This window comes from Silene latifolia, chromosome Y, assembly GCF_048544455.1.
Source record: "Silene latifolia isolate original U9 population chromosome Y, ASM4854445v1, whole genome shotgun sequence".
Classification (NCBI taxonomy): Eukaryota; Viridiplantae; Streptophyta; class Magnoliopsida; order Caryophyllales; family Caryophyllaceae; genus Silene; species Silene latifolia.
The window spans coordinates 274,911,395-274,931,793 of record NC_133538.1 but is presented as its reverse complement, the minus strand read 5'-3'; the positions used below and the strand labels follow the sequence as shown (position 1 = coordinate 274,931,793).

The 20,399-nt window shown below is 37.4% G+C and overlaps 1 protein-coding gene and 1 long non-coding RNA gene across 2 annotated transcripts; one reads left to right on the top strand and one right to left on the bottom strand.

The window, feature by feature from the left end:
- Positions 1-5,617: 5,617 nt before the first annotated feature.
- On the bottom strand, positions 5,618-6,722 carry LOC141634311 (uncharacterized). Its single transcript, XR_012539037.1, has 2 exons — positions 5,909-6,722; positions 5,618-5,717 (listed from the first exon to the last, which is right to left on the bottom strand). It is a non-coding gene; the product is annotated as an uncharacterized LOC141634311 (long non-coding RNA).
- Positions 6,723-19,375: 12,653 nt separating this feature from the next.
- LOC141630706 (protein FAR-RED ELONGATED HYPOCOTYL 3-like) lies at positions 19,376-20,071 on the top strand. The gene is made up of 2 exons (XM_074443475.1): positions 19,376-19,436; positions 19,644-20,071. Exons 1-2 carry the CDS (start codon positions 19,376-19,378, stop codon positions 20,069-20,071), a joined length of 489 nt encoding a protein of 162 aa, XP_074299576.1.
- Positions 20,072-20,399: the final 328 nt, after the last annotated feature.

The window sequence follows — 20,399 nt, the reverse complement described above, 5'->3', positions numbered from 1 at the left end:
AGAAAATTACGACACGAATCCTAAGCACTTACATACTCCAATCTCATAATGTAAAGCAACTACAGAATTTCATCTTACACATAGATATGCTATATGGCAAAACAAAAGCAATACAACGATGATTAGAGACTTCAAGTGCTACTCCAAAAATAAAAGCAATAAAAAGACTAGATCTAGTAATGTTATTAATTTATTGAAAGATTGAAAACAATATTAGTCATAACAGAATAGCTTGGGGCAATCAATTTATATGCCTACCACAAGCCACATGTGACATGCCTAATTAAAAATAAGGGTTTTTCTACGTGGTACCCTTGTACTTCTTCGAATTCTACGTGGTACCCTTTGGTTTTCAAAAATATCAGAGGTACCCCTAAATTTAATGAGAACATCTTACAATACCCAAACATCTCTAATTTGCCTCTTTTAAATGTTTAGTTTATGCATTTTTTATTGATTTTTTGACAATAATTTGTCATGCCATTAACATAAACCTAGTTTACTCAATCGTAAACATATTTTCATTACAAAATTTAACTTATTGAAAACATAATTTTTAGTAGTTTGGGTATTTTAGGAACATTTTACTAAGTTTAAGGATATCATTGATGTTTTCAAAAACGTAGGGGTACCACGTAGAATTCGAAAAAATACAGGGGTACCACGTAGAAAAACCCAAAAAATAATCTATCTAGTATAAAAGCTAGGTTCTTTCAAGGCTTTCCATTGGCTGAAAAATTTCAGAAATTTGGCCAATATAGGACCCACCATGTTCTATACACCATTTAATTACTCCCTCTCCTCTCATCTCCTCCACCCAATTCAAATTTGAAAAATTACTCCGAAGAAAACGATTTTGAGTTTATTTTGCACACTTTTTTTTTATAATAAAATCAATGTATTAATACTCCGTATAATCAAAGCTAATCTAATTTGAATTAATATAATCTAATTCTTTTAAATGGTCTCAAGAAGGTGACTACAAATATTTAACATCTAAAAATTACTTGTGTTTTTTGAAAAAATTGTTTTAAAATCTTCAAAAAAATCCGAAAACTAAATTTAACAATTTATTTAAAAAAATTCTCTTTAAAAATCCTGTAATTCCGTATAGGAAAAATATGCCATTAAACCATAAAAAACTTATATAAAAATAAGATTTAGGAATTTAATTGATAAATATTCTTCAGAAAATGTCCAAGTCATTTAAATTTAATAGATTTGATTTCCTTTCTTAGAAATACTCTATTGTTTTGTCAAAAAAATAAAATAAAGAAACTTCAAAAAAGGGGAAGATTACATTCAAAATATGAGATTTTTTTAAAATTAACGAAAATAAGTTTTAAATAAATGAAAAAAATAATTTAAACATAATATAGGCAACGAAATAAAGTAAAAAGAATATTATTTAAAAACACATACTTACTTATATTGAGTAATTTTATTTAAAAAAAATAATACTCCCTCCGTACCACACCAAAGGTAACGTATGGAAAAATGGAGTATTTAAGAAAAAGTAGAAAAAGTAAGGGTAATGAGGGAAAAAAATAGGTGGGTATGTAATTGTGGGTTTAATTGTGGGTTGGTAGGCGGGGTATGTAATGGCATTTTGTGTAAATGTCAAATGAGTGTAAGGATAATTTGGTAATGTTGTGGGTCAAATAAAGAATGTTACCTTTGGTGTGGTACGTCCGTTTATAGTAAGTGTTACCTTTGGTGTGGTACGGAGGGAGTACTCATTAGATCAATGATATTCACTAATAATTTTATAATTTATAAAAAAAAATCAACTTTTAGAAAAATAACCATCAGATCTATGAGAAATTGAATAGAAAAAAATCACAGAAACATGAACAAAAAATGAAACCAACATAGCTGATAGTGAGAGAGATTGACAATTAGGTAAACATTATCGAGTAAGGAGATGATATATTGTTTAAAGAATGAGGATTATAGAGAGAAATTATAGGGACTATGAATCCATGAGATTTACGAGAGATAAAGTTGAGACAGAAGTGAGAGAATGAGTTTGAGGGAGTGATATAATGACGGTGACTGGTGACAGTGTGTTTGATGAGAGAGAGCGAGGGAGAAAGAGGCGTGTGAAGTATGTTACGTTAGCATTACTGATTTACTACTATTAGGTGAAGGTGGGGACTTTGGCGATATGTACTGGGATTTTAATGGGTTAGTTTGAGGTTGTTTAAGCCTATTTTAATCATATTTAGATTTTGAGCCAACAGTTTGTTATTCAGCTTTAGATTGACACGAATTATAGAGTAAGACGGATCGCCCTGTGAGACGTTTTATTTCTACAAATAAGCTATTTATCCAATACTAATAAGTAAGTTGTTTTTATATACAACGAAATCGTTTCACCGCGTAAAACCGTCTCATGTAATAACGACTGTATTAATGTTATTGTCTTTACTATATTCAGTATTGTCGATTGATATTCTTACTTATAATTTTGTATATTTGAATTTCAATATTTCTACATTTTCTTCATTCATAATTTAATAATAACAATTGTTTAATAAGTAATCCCGTGCAATTTTTGCACGGGACTAAAACTAGTTAAGATTAAAATTGAACATCAGAATGTTTGGGAACAGTAGGTGCCTGGATACAAGATGTTCCAATTTGTGAAGAAGTTGAAGGCTTTGAAGAAGCCTCTGAAAGAGCTTAATCACTCTGCATTTTCTAAATTGAAACTACAACTAAAGTGGCTTTATTGCTGTTACACAGTGCCCAGGAAAAGCTACAGAGTGATCCCACAAATATAATGTTGCAGCAGGAAGCCCATAATGCTGCTAAGGTTTACCATGAGAGATCTGATGCTAGAAGAAGTTTTCTTGCCCAACAAGCTAAGGCTCAATGGCTTGTTGAAGGGGATGACAATACTCACTATTTTCATAGTGTTATTAAAGCCAGAAGACTTTCTAATAGGGTGTTGAGTATTTGGGACTTGGATGGCATTAAGCATCACTCTGCCAGTGCCATTGAGGAGGCATTTGTGGTGTATTATAAGAAACTTTTGGGCTCCAACAAGCCTGTTAAGAGGGTACATGTTCCCACTGTCAGGATGGGGAATCTTGTATCTGATGATCATTGCCAATTGTTGACAGCTGAGGTTACTAATCAGAAGATACATGATGCTCTGTTCTCTATTCCTGCTATGAAAGCTCCAGGGCCTGATGGGTATAGTTCCCAGTTCTTTAAGGATTCTTATGAGGTGGTTGGAAAGGATCTAGAGGCTGCTGTTCAGGAATTTTTTTCCTCTGGCAAGTTGCTTACACAAATTAATGCAACTACTATCGCTCTAATTCCAAAGAAGGAGAGACCTGAGACTGTGGCTGATTTTAGACCGATTGCATGTTGCAATGTGATATATAAAGTCATTTCCAAAATCATTTGCAATAGAATGGCTAAGGTTTTGCCTGATGTGGTGAGTGAGAATCAGAGTGCATTCATCAAGGGGAGGGAGATTGTTGATAACATTCTAATCTGTCAGGATTTGGTCAGACTATACAAGAGGAAAACTTGCTCACCTAGATGCCTTATGAAAATTGATCTCAAGAAGGCATACGATTCCATTGAGTGGGAATTCATTAGACAGATGTTATATGCTCTAAATTTCCCCTCCAAGGTGATTCATTGGATCATGGCGTGTGTAACTACTCCCTGGTATACTCTTTCTCTAAATGGTAACAACTTTGGGTATTTCCAAGGGCAACGAGGCATAAGGCAAGGAGATCCATTATCTCCTTTATTATTTACTATATGCATGGAATACCTCAGTAGAGTGCTAGCTAAGGTCACTGATAGTATGATGTTCAGTTACCACCCTCTGTGCAGAGCACTTAAGCTTACTCACCTTTGCTTTGCAGACGATCTATTAATGTTTTGCAGGGGTGACAAATCTTCCATTATTGTTTTGCTAAGGGCTTTTGCTACTTTCTCTGTTGCTTCTGGCCTTGAGATGTGAGAAGTCTGACATTTATTTCAATGGGTTGGGTATGCAGACTGGTAATGAAGTACTCAATCTTTCTGGTTTCAAAGAGGGCCAATTCCCTTTTAGATATTTAGGAATCCCTATTTCTCATAAAAGAATGGCCATTGGGGATTGTTCTAGGCTAGTTGAAAAGATTGTGATGAGTATCAGGAACTGGGGGGCAAGAAAACTCGATTCTGTAGGTAGACTTGTCTTGGTACAAGCGGTCTTGTCTCAACTCCATTCCTTTTGGGCTCGAATTTTTATCATTCCTCTGACTGTGATAGATAGGATTGAGAGGATATGCAGGAATTACTTATGGAGTGGTGGTGACCAGTATGTAAAGTCTCCTCCTGTGTCTTGGGAGAAAGTTTGCAAAGCAAAAAAGTTTGGTGGTTTGGGTATCATTGATTGCAGACTATGGAATGTAGCATTGATTGAAAAGTATGTCTGGTGGTTGGTGATCAAAGCTGACCATCTTTGGATCAAATGGGTAAATCATGTCTACATTAAAGCTCAGGACTGAATGCATTATCAACCAACTAATAATTCTAGTTGGACTTGGCGTAAAATTTGTCAGGTAAAGGAACAAATGAAAGCTGGGTTTAATAATGGTAGATGGGATAATCAGGATCATTACTCGGTTTAAGTGGATATGCTTGGCCGCAAGGGGCTCAACGTAAGGTTAATTGGTGGCCTCTTGTATGGAATAGAATGAATGTCCATAAGCATTCATTTATTCTATGGTCGCGCTTGAATGGAGACTAATGACTAAGGACAGATCGATCAAATTTGGCATTATTGCTGATGCTACCTGTGATATGTGTATGATTCAGCAGGAAGATCATCATCATCTCCTGTATGGTTGCCCATTTAGTGTTCAGTGCTGGAATTTATTCAGAGATTGGTTGAAGATTAACATGCCACTGGTAGGGGTTTTGGAATGGGGTGTTCAATGGCGCTGTCGTTCCCTCCCGAAGAAGCAAATGATTATGGGCGCCATGGTCGCTTCAGTTTATCGATTTGGACTGTAAGAAACAAGTGCCGAATAGATCTCCAACTTCCTCGTCCATGTAGGGTCATTGCTGAGGTGAAGGCTAATGTTAGACTGCTTAATTTGACTACGATGTAAGATTGAGGCCTCTTGCTTTTTATACTTGTCTGATGTTGAATGTATGAGGCGCAATGAACATGTATGGTGATAAACATTTGTAATGTCTAATTATTATAATATAATTTCACAGTTCACCAAAAAAAAAATTGAACATCAACAACTAAAATCCACATAGATGTTGTTCATGCAAGTAGTTTAGATCTGCTGTCATAACATGGTTTTTAATTTTAACCGGCTGAAAACAAAGAGGAACGTACCTTAGACGACCGAATGATAACGTGTTATAGAATAAGATAAAGAGGAAAATATATAGAGATAATAAAAGGAAAGATTCATCTCAATAGGGGCATATTTATAGTATATCTTATGAGGAAAACAAATTTACATAAATATTATAATGGATCACAAATGCCAATCGATATCCACATAACGCATTTCATCACATGGAAAATATTTTACGCAGTAGTCTCCATTTATTTCTTTGGATTATTTCATGGGAATAATCAAAACTATACATCTCCTTCTCATATTAATCCAAACTATACTTTAACATAGAATAATCCAAACTACGCCATCATTTTTCTTACAACGCACCAGGTAACCGACTACCTATTTTTTGAAAGAAAGAACATTTCATTAATAAAACGCCAAACGACACTTACAAAGGATATGAATAATCGAAAACCAATCTAATAGAAACCAAAGAAAACTATGTTTCTTATAAAATAGGGATCTCAAAACACTATCTTCTTGTTTGCTTTCTACAAGTTAGCTCGATTTTGATTTTTGTAACCGACTACCTATTTATTAGGTCACACTTAAAAATAAAAATAAAAATAAAAACTAATATCATCTCCCTCCTTCCTCACCCACTGTAACTCCATCATCACTAACCCAGAACAAGACTAAAGATGTAAAAAGTAAAAGAAAGTGAAGAGTTGACCAAAGACTTGATCAAAGTCCAACTTGAAACGTCATCTCTATCTCTCCTATTTACATTGACCATTTCATCTACCTTAATCACCATTAATTAGAGATTCACCTACATAACCATAATTTACTCATAATACTAATTACCTATAATGCCTACCAATTACCCACCACAAATTAAAATCATCTTCATCAACACACATCTCGCCAAATTCACAATGACCATAGCTCCACTTCATTGTGGTACCATAATCGAGCCCAATCCACCACCTGCTCCTCCGTTAGTATTGCCCAAGCAGCCTGAGTGGGTCCTGCTACTCCTTCGAACCCCACCAGATTCGTCGTCATCGTCTTTGTTTTTGCTCAAGAACCTCACTAGTGAGTGCAACGATTAATGAAGAGAGTGTTAAATACAAAAGCCCCAAATCAAAAACCCATGAACAAATACCATGACCCATTAAAATAGCCTTGAAATTTCCAGTTTCATCATCTAAGTCATACCCTACAGATCCCTTCGGAAGAAGTCCTCATGGGAAATTGAATGTTTTGATGGTATTAGATGGTGTTAATTTGTAATCTGCTATGGTGATTTTGGAGAGACATGAGGATTAAGTGAGAAATAGGTAGGATTGTTGATGATAATAATGACCGGATAAATTACTTGATTTTATAGGTAAAAAATAACCTAAGTGTAATATGAGCGAAAGTAAGCAATAGCATGGTTTATTTTGAGTTAAATTGATGTTTGGATTAATCTGAGAAAACGAGGTATAGTTTGAATTATTCCCATAAAATAACCCAATTTCTTTTGGGTGAACTGAAGGTGGTTAATTAATACCGGTGAATTTTTTTTTTGGTTGATTACATTATAGTACGTACGTACATACATTACCTAACCTATTCATTAATTTAGTCTTGAATAGTTGAATCATCACCATAACACCTTGTTTATTTTTTGAAAACAGCCAACATGATAACAATTATATATATATATATATATATATATATATATATAGATTTAGGATCCGGTGAGAACGATCACTCGGTGAGAACGGTGAGAACGATTAATATACTACCCCAATTATTAACACGCTGTCCACTTATTTACAACAAACACAATCCTAACTTAATCTTCTTTATCCCCTCATCCACCACAACTACCAGCAAACATTCCGACCAGCCACCGTCGACCACACCACCACCATCAGACGCCGGTTATTGCGTGACCACCACCACACGGTCGTTCCCTTTGCGACATAACTCCTCCCCAATTCTCTTTCTCTCCTCCATCTCCACTTCGGTCACCAACGCACTGATCCAATCATGACCAGCTATCGCTGTCGGCCGCCGCCGATAGCTACCTCCAGCAAAGCCGGTAAACCGTCGGCGAACATCCTCGATGCTGGTGCACCTCCGACAATATGCTAACTACATCCATTACCCTCTCCCGTACTCTAAGTTCTGGTGCATTTTGTGTCGTCTAGTGAGGTTGGCGGCGCCGTCGAAGGTGGTTGTAATGTTAAGGGCATTAACATCCAGTGTGTGTACGCCGGCGAGAAGATGTTTAATTGGTAATCTGTGTGTAATTGTGTATACCAGTACATCATGTCTGTAAATCATTATGCGATTTTTGCACAAATTTCTGTGTATCACATTTACAGGTATGCACTTTTTCACATGGGTGATCCTCTCCTAATTGGAGAGTTTGATTGGCAGGTGTAATTAGTTAGTTTAATGGGTTAGTATCATTGTAGATACAAGGAATTAATTAGATAAATAAAGGTGTACTGTATTTGTTTTATAGATACATTAAAACTATTATCAGATACATTAACTCTACTATCAGATACATTAATTATAATTGGGAAAAAATGTATCTAGGATGAAAAAATATGTATCTTCATTGTTAGAAAATGTATCTACAATTTTAGTTAAAAAACGTACCTATAATAGGCTAAAGTATATCCGAAATTTGGTATAAAAAATACGTGTATTTGGACATATATTTCAATGTATCTCGGTGAGAATGCACTAGATACATTAAAATATATGTTATATACACTTTTTCTTTGCCAAATCTTAAATAAACTTTGTGATGTTTTAGGTTCACATTTTACATAAATTGTAGGTACGTTTTATAATAAAGCAGATACATTTTTTTTCCATCCTAGGTACACTTTTCCCTAAATAAAATTATACATAAAATATATTAAGAGGTAGACTAGCTATATTAGTAGAAACACATAACCTTCTCTTCTATCTTCTCCTCTTATAACCGATTAAAATATTGTTTATTTTGCTTCATCTACTTGCCGTTTAATCCCACACGATATAATAAATTAATCGATTGTGAGAGAGTAAAAAGAAAAGGTGAGAGAGAAGGTGATTAACATACCTTTACATATTATGCATTGAAAAATATAGCAATAATGACATAAAACCAATGTATCATGTCTACTAGTATCCAAAAAGAAAAGACGTAAGCCTGAGAAACAATATGAAAATATGATGCATTGGAATCATTTGACTTTAGCAATGAATTAACAAACATTCAGTCAAAATCTAGAAATCGAAACTCGACTTAATCACAAAAATCAATTACTCACTCAAAATCACTAATTCACATAAATCAGCACACCAAATTACCACTTCCACATTTAATTATCAAGCTGCTCAATCTACCCTGCATTTTCGGTTTCCCCACCAAATCGAACAACCATGGGTCCACCAGCAACCACCCATCCCCAGATCTACTAGCACCAGCAACCACCGGCGTGGTGACCAGAGTAAGAAAATGCAACGAAAGAAGGAGAAAGTGAAAAGGCGATGAATCGAATGGGTGATCGTGGTCAGTCGAAGTTGGTCGTCGTTAGTGTATGGGAATATGCGGTGGTCGCCTGAGGTGTCACGGCAACACCACTCGCCTAACGGCGACACCAAGTGAAGAGAGTGGGGATAAGAGTTGTGGGAGGGAGGTTAGGGATTGAGGGAAGACTACAAGGTGCCATCGGTGCACCGATGATGCTGCCATAGTGCGTGGTGTCGCCGGCATTGTGGTGGTGTCGCCGACAATTAGTGTGGTGGTACGACCACCGGCAGTGAGTGTGGTGGTGGTGAGATATTACAAAGGATGGGTGATGGGAGTGTATTGAGTAATGGGGATATTTTGATTAAATAAAGACGCTTAGATTGTTTTTTATCCCAATGTTATAGGTCGTTCTCACCGTTCTCACCGAGTGTTCGTTCTCACCGGATCTTGACTATATATATATATATATATATATATATATATATATATATATATAGTTAGTCTTGCTGAAGACGGGTCGGAATAAGTGACGGGTAATGTCACTCACAAAACGGATAGGGGGAACAAGGTGAGGGCACCCCCCATGTGCTTCCCTCTCTCTTCTATTTGAGTCATTTGTGAGAGGAAATGGTATCCATCACTTCAAAGTGACGGATACGTGCCGTCTTCAATGAGATTTTGTGATATATATATATATATATATATATATAGATAGATAGAGAGAGAGAGAGAGAGAGAGAGAGAGAGAGAGAGAGAGAGAGAGAGAGAGAGAGAGAGAGAGAGAGAGAGAGAGAGAGAGAGAGAAAGGATCTATTGAGTCTACCTTCTTAGGGTGAGTCCGTCCTACCATTCCTAGCCATCCGATCATCTCTTAATCAACTCAATCGTATAGCTAAGATTAAATCTCAGATTTTATTTTTTTATTTTCAGATTTATATCTTCCCTCAGCTTTATATAAACATATCTTCCTGCCTAATTTTCCTCATAATTCATAACAACTTTCCCTCTCTTCTTTATCTCTCTTCAAAATTCTCTCACGCTGTTACTTCACCGTCATCTCGCAATTCTCTGGTGAATTCTGCTTATCATCTTTACTTTTAATTCTCAATATTTACGTTAAATTTGTTACTGTTTTTTCCTACTTTGTTACTGTTATTGTTCTTAGACGATTTATTGTTTAATTTGTGCACAGCTGTTGAAGCTTATTCTGATCGTCATCTATATCCGTCTCTGTGATTCTTTTGATTTAGGTATTTCCTGCACTTTTCTCTACAAGGCTTCAATCGTAATTCATCTTCAATTTCTTTTTCATCAAATTACGATTTTAATTGTTCGTTTTTAGCTTATTCATCATTTTAATCAGTATTTACTTTGTGTTTGCAGGTCTCTGTTTTAATGTCGCCAGTTCCGTCTACTCCATTGACTCACGTTTCTGTTGAAGATGACATTCATCCAGGTTATAACATCGTTTCTCTTTTTTTTTTCATTTTACACTCCTTTCTCTATACATGCACGTGCGATTTTTACCTATTTTTTATTGATTAGAACTCCTGCTATGCCAAATTATGTGTTTTCTGCTGTTTTTTTGTTGAATTTTAATTTATTATTTTCATTAATTCACATGCTTATTTAACAGATATTCATATCACTGTAACACATATGATACATTACTGAAACATGCTAGATTTGAATATAAGTTAAAGTTTTACAAATTCATTTGGTCACTTACTGTAACAGATATGATACATTACTTTAACATAATTTGTACAATCACTGTAACATGTTTGTTTCCAATCTTAATTTCAGATCTTCACTTACTGCAACACATATGCTGCATTAATGTAACAACCATGATATATTTCTGTAACACGTATGAGATACCCCTGTAACATACCTTGTTTATTGTCTGATTGTGTTTTTTTACCTTTATATTATTCAGAGGTTCAATCTTGTCGTGAATCTGTTTTTACCCCAACTTGCACATCACATCCAACAGCAATACATCCACTTCAATTGAGCTACACTCCTGGTGGTAGTGAGAGATGTACTAGGCTAGTTGAGGAGTCGTTCACACCTAAACTGAAAATGCAGTTTGTTGACTTTGATTCAGCAATGTGTTTTTTTGTGGTATATGCAATTTTTTGTGGGTTTGAGCCAAGGCTGTATACTACAAAACATACCCGTGGTGGTGAATTACTGAGGAAGTCTATTGTTTGTAATCGTCAAGGATACAGAGAGAATAAAAATAAACTGAAGTGTCCTGTTACAGATGTTGAGAAAGATTCTACTGTTAAGCCTTCTGTTTCAAGGAATGTTAAAATTACTAGGATTGGGTGTCCAACAATGATGAGGGTTGAAGCGACGGGTGGTGGAGGTTGTAGAGTCGACCAATTTGTTGGTGTTCATAATCACCGTCTTCTCTCTATTAACGACAAAGAGTTCGAGAAAGTTGTAAGGAAACTTTCTTGTTTCCAAAAAAAGTTAGTCATTGATAATTCAAAGTTGCAGCTGGGGGCATCCATTTGTTTTCAGCAATGCAAAGAATATGCAGATGGTTATGCTAATGTTGGACCAACTTTGACATATTTTAAGAATTTTGCTAGGGATGTCAAATGTTTTATAGGTTTAAAGGATACAACTCTCTTTGTAAATCACCTTGAAGAGCTAGCAAAAATTAAACCTGGTTTCTACTTTGCATACGAGGTTATTGATCAGAAGTGTTTGAGTAGGGTGTTTTGGTCAGATGTTGAGTCTAGGAAGAACTATGCTCAGTTTGGTGATGCTCTTAGCTTTGGTGCTACATACGGAACTAATAAATATGGTATGCTTTTTACTCCGTTTACTAAAGTTGATCACCACAAACGGTGTGTCACATTTGCTTGTAGCTTGCTTGATCATGAGAATGAAGACTCCTTTACATGGTGTTTCAAAAAGTTTTTGGATTGTATGGATCAAAACGAGCCTTTATGTATCGTAACAGATCAAGATGCTGGGATGTTACTTGCTGTTCCCAATGTTTTTAAAACAACCCGCCACCGTTTTTACATGTGGTATATTATGGAAAAAGTCAGTTCTAAAGTAGGTGCAATCACATGTAAAGAGACTGATTTTCTCTATCGTTTGCATTCTGTGTAACACTACGGATTTTCCTTGGTGACTACTCGACCGAGTAGAACCTACTCGGCCGAGTAGTGCTGAGGTTGTGTATTGTTTTGGTTCTGCCGAGGAACACTCGGCCGAGTAAAGTGAACACTCGACCGAGTATGGGACACTCGGCCGAGTATACACTTACTCGACCGAGTGTCCGGTTTGGCGAAGTGTTATTTCGACGGTTTGATTAGGGAGCGTTTAGGATTTATTTTATATCCGCGTCAGTTTTCAAAATATCATTTCTACTTCATCATTCTTACGTAACCCTAATCTCTCCCTAATTACTCCTTAATCACCCCTTTGCTTTGTTGATTGCGAAACCTTCGGAGTCCTTACGTACATTTCCTCATCCTACTGTTGGTAAGTGTTATTCTATGTTGTTTGTATTCGTTGGGGATTCTTGTGTGTTTACGGAATTGGGAAATATGGGGATTGTGCAATGTGTAATTGTGTGATATGATTATGTTATAGGAGAAGACTTCGTAGAGGAGCCTTTCTGAGTGTTCAAGTCCTTTCCCACTGTTGATTGCTAAGGTAGGGTTTCCTACTCGGTTCATCACAATTGATTTGAGATTGTGCTTGTTGTAATTGTTGTTATTTGCTGATCATCGGAGTATGGGGATTGTTGTGACGATGTTGGTATGAGCGGATTGAGATGGGTCGTGATGTCATGTGATTGTGATTGTGGTGGAGTCACTTGCGGGAGTGGCTTCACACCCTAGTTCGCCCTCCGTGGAACCCGCCACGGGAGGGGATGTGCACATTAAGGGACAGGGGATTGTTAGTCGCTCGTTGATGAGCCGGACTAGGTGGGGATGGGTCATGGTCACCCATCGGCGGCGAGGATTACCTCGTGCGATGGGTAATGGGCGGGGCTACACACTTCGGTGTGTAGTCGGTTCTTGTGTGAGATCGATGATCACCGGTTGTATTGTTGTTGTCTTGTATTGATTGAGTAGTCTTGACCCCGTGTTGTTGTTTTGTAAAACTGCGGTGATCCATTCGGGGATGGTGAGCAGATTGTGACAGTAATGCGATGTTTAGCTATGGGACAAGTCATGGGAGTCACCACGTCAAGTCTAGCTTCCGTTGTTATGAGTTTAGATGTCTTGGATTTCATTTGTATCGAGGCCTTGTACGTTTATTTTGAGTTGGTCTGAGATAATGTAATCTTTAACTTATATACTTTGATAAATGTTGTTTGGAAATTGTAACTTTGATATACTAACCTCGGGAAACCGAGATGGTAACAGCCTTTCATGCTAGGGTAGTCCTTGGTAAGGTACCTTGGTATGAGGGGTGTTACAAAGTGGTATCAGAGCCGACGATTCTGGCACCTAAAACTAATGAACTCAATGAACTTAAGGAGTCTAAATAAAATGAACCCGGGGAGAGTTGTTTGGAGCTACCGCAAAGACTTGGGAGACGTCCCAGAGTCGCACTAAGGCCCTTACGATCTCAAGCCGGTCACATGGGGGGAAACTGTTGTATGTTTGAGTTATGTGTGTTTGATATCTGTAGTTTGAATCTTGTGCATGGTTGGATTAAATGAGGAAAGAAGTAGAATATGGTAGTAGTTGAAAGATGTATCGACGATTTGTTGATGTTGAAACTTTGAGCATGGAATATGTTGGCATGTTAAGTGTTGGAACATGGTAAAAGATGAAAAGTGAATTGTGAAATTGTATCTGGTTGATATTGAGCATGAAGAATGTGATCATGTTACCTGTTTAATACAATGTTGAGCATAAAGTATGGTAGTGGTACATGTGCATATGAATATGATGATTTTAATGCTTGATTGTTGGTAGAAGCATGTGATTAAGGTCATGCGTCTGTATATGTAAATGTGGTGTTTAATTTTAATGTGAATATGATAAATGTTCAACTATGTACTGGTTTTTAGAAGCATTGGGTCGTTATTGCTTGTTTTATCCATGTTAAAGTTGTTTTGAAAAGAAATTTTTGATTTGTATACAAACCGATTTTGGAAGGGTTGTCTTAAAACTGTCATAAGTCGAGTTCTAGAAAAGATATTGCTGTGATTCCAAGTTGAGGTGATAGCTTGTCCTCTTACGATTCTAACGATAGGTCACACGCCCAGATTGACCAAGTAACGAGTGAGATATGATTGTTTTACGAAAATTGGACGGTCTTTGAGAATCTGCCTATACTCGACCGAGTAGTCCCTACTCGGCCGAGTGTCTTTTATACTCGACCGAGTATTCCATATTCGGCCGAGTAATCTTTCTGTGATAATACTGTTTAGCGTCTGGAGTCGTGAACTCGGCCGAGTAGTCTTATACTCGACCGAGTAAGGTCTACTCGGCCGAGTATTCCCAATACTCGACCGAGTAATCCTTCTGCGGCAATTGAGTTGCTTCTGGAGTCGAAAACTCGACCGAGTAATATAGTTACTCGACCGAGTACCTTGTACTTGACCTAGTATGTTATGTACTCGACCGAGTACCTCGTTGGGCGGCCACTTTGAGTCGGTGGCTATGTTCTTACTTTTGTTTTGAGTCGGTGGCTATGTTTTTACTTTTGTTTTGAGTCGGTGGCTATGTTTTTCATTGTTTTGAGTCATAGGGTATATACACATGTATGTTTTGAGTCTTAACGCATTCTTTTATATGAGAGACGGTCTTGATACGTAAGTTACCTAAGGTATGACGGGGAGAATGCTTAGGGTTATGAGAGATAAGTGTTGGATAAGGAAGACATGTGTTAATGTGGTTGTGAGAGATAGTGAAAAAAAAAAAAAAAAAAAAAAAAAAAAAAAAAAAAAAAAATGATGAGCTAATCGAAGTAAAGAGCATGTTTTGTGAGATATGATGAGTGAAATAGTCGTGTATTGAGTAGTATAAAAGTAAGTGTATATGGGCAAGGGTGATGTAAGTGCAAAGAAGCATGAGAATGAAAGATTGAGATGAGAGATACGAATAGTGACATTTCGGGATGTGTAAGGACTTATAGAGGGAGACGGTTAGCATTGTGTTGCTTAAGGATATATGTAATGAAAGGTTGCTTTAGAGGGATGGAGAAGAGGGTTATATAGTGAACTTAGATAGAGTTATGTCGCGACGTGGATTTGTAGATGGTGACCAAGTTTGGGAATTTGGAATTTTCACGATGTGAGCCTAGTGAGTAATTCTTTGGGCGATAACGTTATGAGATGAATTTTGGTTTCCTAGTGATGTAAAAAAGGAGATGCAATTGTTTGAACTTTAAACGTTGATTTTATGGATAGATTAGTGACAATTGGGAGTTATAGTATAATGAGAGAAGACCCATGGTAAGAAAGAGTGAGATGATATCGACATAAAATAATGGGGATTGAGTTTGGAGCAATGTGAAGGTAACCGGAGCACTTAAGAGTTAGACAGAAATAATGAAGAGTTGAATCATTAAGGGAGTTTGTCGAGGGTAAAAGAAAAGAATAGGGGAGTAAAACTAGGAACATGTTCACTGAGGATATGTGATATAAAAGTAAGGAATCGTAGAGATGTATGATACTATCATGAGGATTTGAGTTACAATTATATAGAAGTTCCAGGACAACATGATAATCATGAGTTTCGGGGAATTAAAGAAAGCAAAAGTTGGGTAAAGAATTTGCACGATATGAGATTTTGGTGGTGAGTCGGGTGACGATACGATTACGGATGAAATTGGAAATAGTGTTGAGGTGATTTTGTTGATATATTTGATGTTTGTCGTTTGGGATGAGAACCAAAGGGAGGAAAAGGATTGTTATATTAAGAAGTGATAGTAAGAGAGTAGTCACATGAAAAATGTTGGTGTCATAGTATTGTTACTAGTGGTTGAGGATGATGTTATTTTGGGGAAGTTAGTTGTTCTAATGAGGTTGATTTTGTGAAGGTGATTAATGTTTGGTTGTGAGGGATTTTAAGGTATGGATATATGAGGTATTCGTTAGTAGTTGGGTACGGATGATATGGCTACGTTCACGGTGGTGATAATTGTGTGTAAAAGAAGATATGTTATAAAGGGCACCTGAGTTAAGTCCGGATAAGAGGTATTCATTGTCAAGTGGTAACTTACGTAATCAGGATTGGCTATTTGGATGTGATTATGGGTCTTAGGAGTATGTAAATGTTTGTGTGAGGTTGTGACCTCACGAGATGCGGTATGGTGTGATAGTCATAAAGTTGTTATATGAATGTTTGTAATATATGTTGGATACGGTAACTTAATGGAATGATGATCAAAAAAAGTGATAGTTTGGGTGGTCTGACAAGACCGGTTATACTTGCATGTGTATTCATGATATAGGTTTAATCCATGAAAAGTATGGATGGTATGCATGAGATTCTTGTCTATTTATTCCGTATTATGTATGGTGTTGTGATCTGCAAAGCGCTTTGAGTAAGTTTGTTGTCCAAGATGTTATATTGAGTCGGTGTTTATGGGATTGTGTATGGCACGGTACTTTCACTTTGTTGTGATGCGGGTATTTTCGCACCGTGGTGCGCTGTTGGTAGTGGCAATGTTGCGATGTTGTCACCGGTTGTGGTGGAGTAGGTGAGATGACTATAATACGAGTTTTCGTAAGTGCATACCAGATTAAACATAGATTGTTGTTTTGTTTGTTTCTTTGTTCCTTGTGAGTTTTGGTTGAACATAAAGACTCGTTGTTTTGTTTTGTTGATGTTTCTTACCGATTTCGATTTGGGAATGAGGGTAGAGTATGATGTGAAAGAGAGTTGTATATGTTTTCGTTGTTGTCATGGTATAGTGATATTCTCGTTGATGGGACACGATTGTGAGAAGTTGTTACGATAGTTTTTATCTTGTTTTAAGATGAGGCATCGGTAGTCATAGTCATGGCAAGTGATTCGTGGAATATGTGTTGTAATGATCTGAAAGCGACAAGTGGTTCATAATCTTTTGTTGAGATAGTGAGTGCGGGATATTGGGAATTAGTGTCATGTTCGATTATGTATGAGTTTTGCGGTAATGAAAGAAAAGAACTTGAGGATCTAGTGTGAGTGTACGTAACAAGTGTGGAGTGTGAATTATGCTTTTGGTGATATGAGTTTTATACAGTTTATATAAAGATATATGTCATGTTGCGGTAATGTGGAAGAGTTGAAGTTTTGGGTTAAGTTAAGGATTTTGAGGTATAGGTTAGGGGTGTGACGAGTGAATTGAAGGATGAGAGTTGTTTAAGTAAGAGAGCCTAAGATATATGCATGGCGACTGCTTCGATTATAAGTGGTTATCTTTGACATGTGGTGGTGATGAAGATAATGAGAGGTATAACGAAGGATCTAGTATTAGTGAGTTACGAGGACGTAACATTTATCTTAAGAGGAGTAGGATGCGATAAAAGAGATTTTGATGGTTGTGCATATGGTAGTATAATTGGAAGTAGAGTGTTGGTGTAGTATAAAGGACGGATATTTGTGTTGATTTTATTAAAGGTCATGACCGTGCTTGTTGTAGTTCGATGTTTAGCAATGAGAGAATATTTCAACGGTGTTGACATTGAATGATAATGATTATGAGTCTAATAGTTTTGACAGTTGGAAGATGATGTTTATGTGTTTGAGTAAACTTCGAGGACGAAGTTCGTTTTAAGGATGATAGAATGTAACATTCCGTGTTGATGATTGATCTTCTTTTGTGGATTGAGTGCTATTGAGCGTTATGGAAGTAATGTTATGGAGTCAGTATTGAGAGCCTATGCTATAGTTGAGACGATATCGTGAGCCATGTTGTGGAAGGAAGAGTAGTTTGTGGAGTTGGTGTTAAGTGTCCATGTTTTATAGGTTGGGTTGGAACTTTGCGGTCGTGTTTCGTTTTGTTTGTTGTTTTGCTTTGACTCGGGATAATGATTTTTGTGGTGACTTGTATAGTTCCTTGGTGTTGTTATATGTGGTTGGTGTAGCCTTGTGGCGTAGTGTTGTGCTTTATTTTTATAGTAGAGTGTGAACTTCGGGACGAAAGTTCTTTTTAAGGGGGGAAGATTGTAACACTACGGATTTTCCTTGGTGACTACTCGACCGAGTAGAACCTACTCGGCCGAGTAGTCTTTGAGGTTGTGTATTGTTTTGGTTCTGCCGAGGAACACTCGGCCGAGTAAAGTGAACACTCGACCGAGTATGGGACACTCGGCCGAGTATACACTTACTCGACCGAGTGTCCGGTTTGGCGAAGTGTTATTTCGACGGTTTGATTAGGGAGCGTTTAGGATTTATTTTATATCCGCGTCAGTTTTCAAAATATCATTTCTACTTCATCATTCTTACGTAACCCTAATCTCTCCCTAATTACTCCTTAATCACCCCTTTGCTTTGTTGATTGCGAAACCTTCGGAGTCCTTACGTACATTTCCTCATCCTACTGTTGGTAAGTGTTATTCTATGTTGTTTGTATTCGTTGGGGTTCTTTTGTGTTTTACGGAATTGGGGAAATATGGGGATTGTGCAATGTGTAATTGTGTGATATGATTATGTTATAGGAGAAGACTTCGTAGAGGAGCCTTTACGAGTGTTCAAGTCCTTTCCCACCGTTGATTGCTAAGGTAGGGTTTCCCTACTCAGTTTACTGTCAATTGATTTGAGATTGTGCTTGTTGTAATTGTTGTTATTTGCTGATCATCGGAGTATGGGGATTGTTGTGACGATGTTGGTATGAGCGGATTGAGATGGCTGTGATGTCATGTGATTGTGATTGTGGTGGAGTCACTTGCGGGAGTGGCTTCACACCCTAGTTCGCCCTCCGTGGAACCCGCCACGGGAGGGGATGTGCACATTAAGGGACAGGGATTGTTAGTCGCTCGTTGATGAGCCGGACTAGGTGGGGATGGGCTGCGGTCACCCATCGGCGAGGATTACCTGTTGCGATGGGTAATGGCGGGGCTACACACTTCGGTGTGTAGTCGGTTCTTGTGTGAGATCGATGATCACCGGTTGTATTGTTGTTGTCTTGTATTGATTGAGTAGTCGACCCCCGTGTTGTTGTTTTGTAAAACTGCGGTGATCCATTCGGGGATGGTGAGGATTGTGATGTAATGCGGATGTTTAGCTATGGGACAGTCATGGGGAGTCACCACGTCAAGTCTAGCTTCCGTTGTTATGAGTTTAGATGTCTTGGATTTCATTTGTATCGAGGCCTTGTACGTTTATTTTGAGTTGGTCTGAGATAATGTAATCTTTAACTTATATACTTTGATAAATGTTGTTTGGAAATTGTAACTTTGATATACTAACCTCGGGAAACCGAGATGGTAACAGCCTTTCATGCTAGGGTAGTCCTTGGTAAGGTACCTTGGTATGAGGGGGTGTTACATTCTGTTGTTTGGTATTCTACTTTAGAACCAAAAGAGTTTGAAGAAAAGTGGCTTGCAGTTATGAATGACTTCAACCTTGTTGGCCATAAATGGCTTTCAAGCATGTATCGTGATAAGCACCGTTGGATCCCTGCCTATTTTAGAGACATGCCAATGGGAGGGCTGTTAAGAACAACTTAGAGATCCGAGAGTTCAAATTCCTTCTATAAGCGTTATCAGACTCATTTTGGAACTTTGGTTGAGTTTTGGATGCGGTTTGAAACTGTTATGGAACAACAACGTTATTTGCAAAAATGTCATGATAAGGACAGTAAGCACAATTGACCAGTCACTTCTGCGGTGCCTACTAAGATTGAGTTACATGCTGCATTTGTCTACACCCATAAAGTGTTTTATGATGTTCAAGTTGAATTGAAGAACACTTCTTCTTGCGGCCTTGCTGGTATGCCTGTAAATGGGGACGTTCGTGTATATTACATTAATGATGAGTTGAGATATTCTACATTCCAGGTTTCATATAATGTCGTAACACAAGAGGTTACTTGCAGTTGCAAACTTTTTGAAAGTAAAGGTTTACTTTGCAAGCATGTCTTTTGGGTTTTCTTAGCTAATCTCCTTAAAAGCATTCCTTCCAAATATATCGTTCCTCGTTGGTGTAAGGCTTCATATAGAAACCCTTTCTCAATTCTTCCTGGCAATATCATAGAGGACTGTGACTCTGCTGATGTTGTCAAGATGGAGATTTCTAATGTCTAGTCAGAGTTCTATTCGACAATTGGTGTTGCACGAAGCTTGCCTGTAGATCGCATAAAAAAATTAGCTGTTATTTTGAAGTCTTTTAGAGAAGAGGTCAGTCCTTCGTCATCATCAGAGGTATTATCCAAAGAGAAAGAGATATAGCAACTTTTGGGTTTTACAAGTTCTTCAGAAGTGACGATCTTACCATCCAAACAAGTAAGGAACAAGGGTAGCGGCAAAAGACTTTTGTCCAGCAGGAACGAGTCGATAGCAAAAGCACAGAAGCCTAAAAGACTTTGCGCCTGCTGCAAATAGATGGCTAACCATGACAAACGCAATTGCCCTC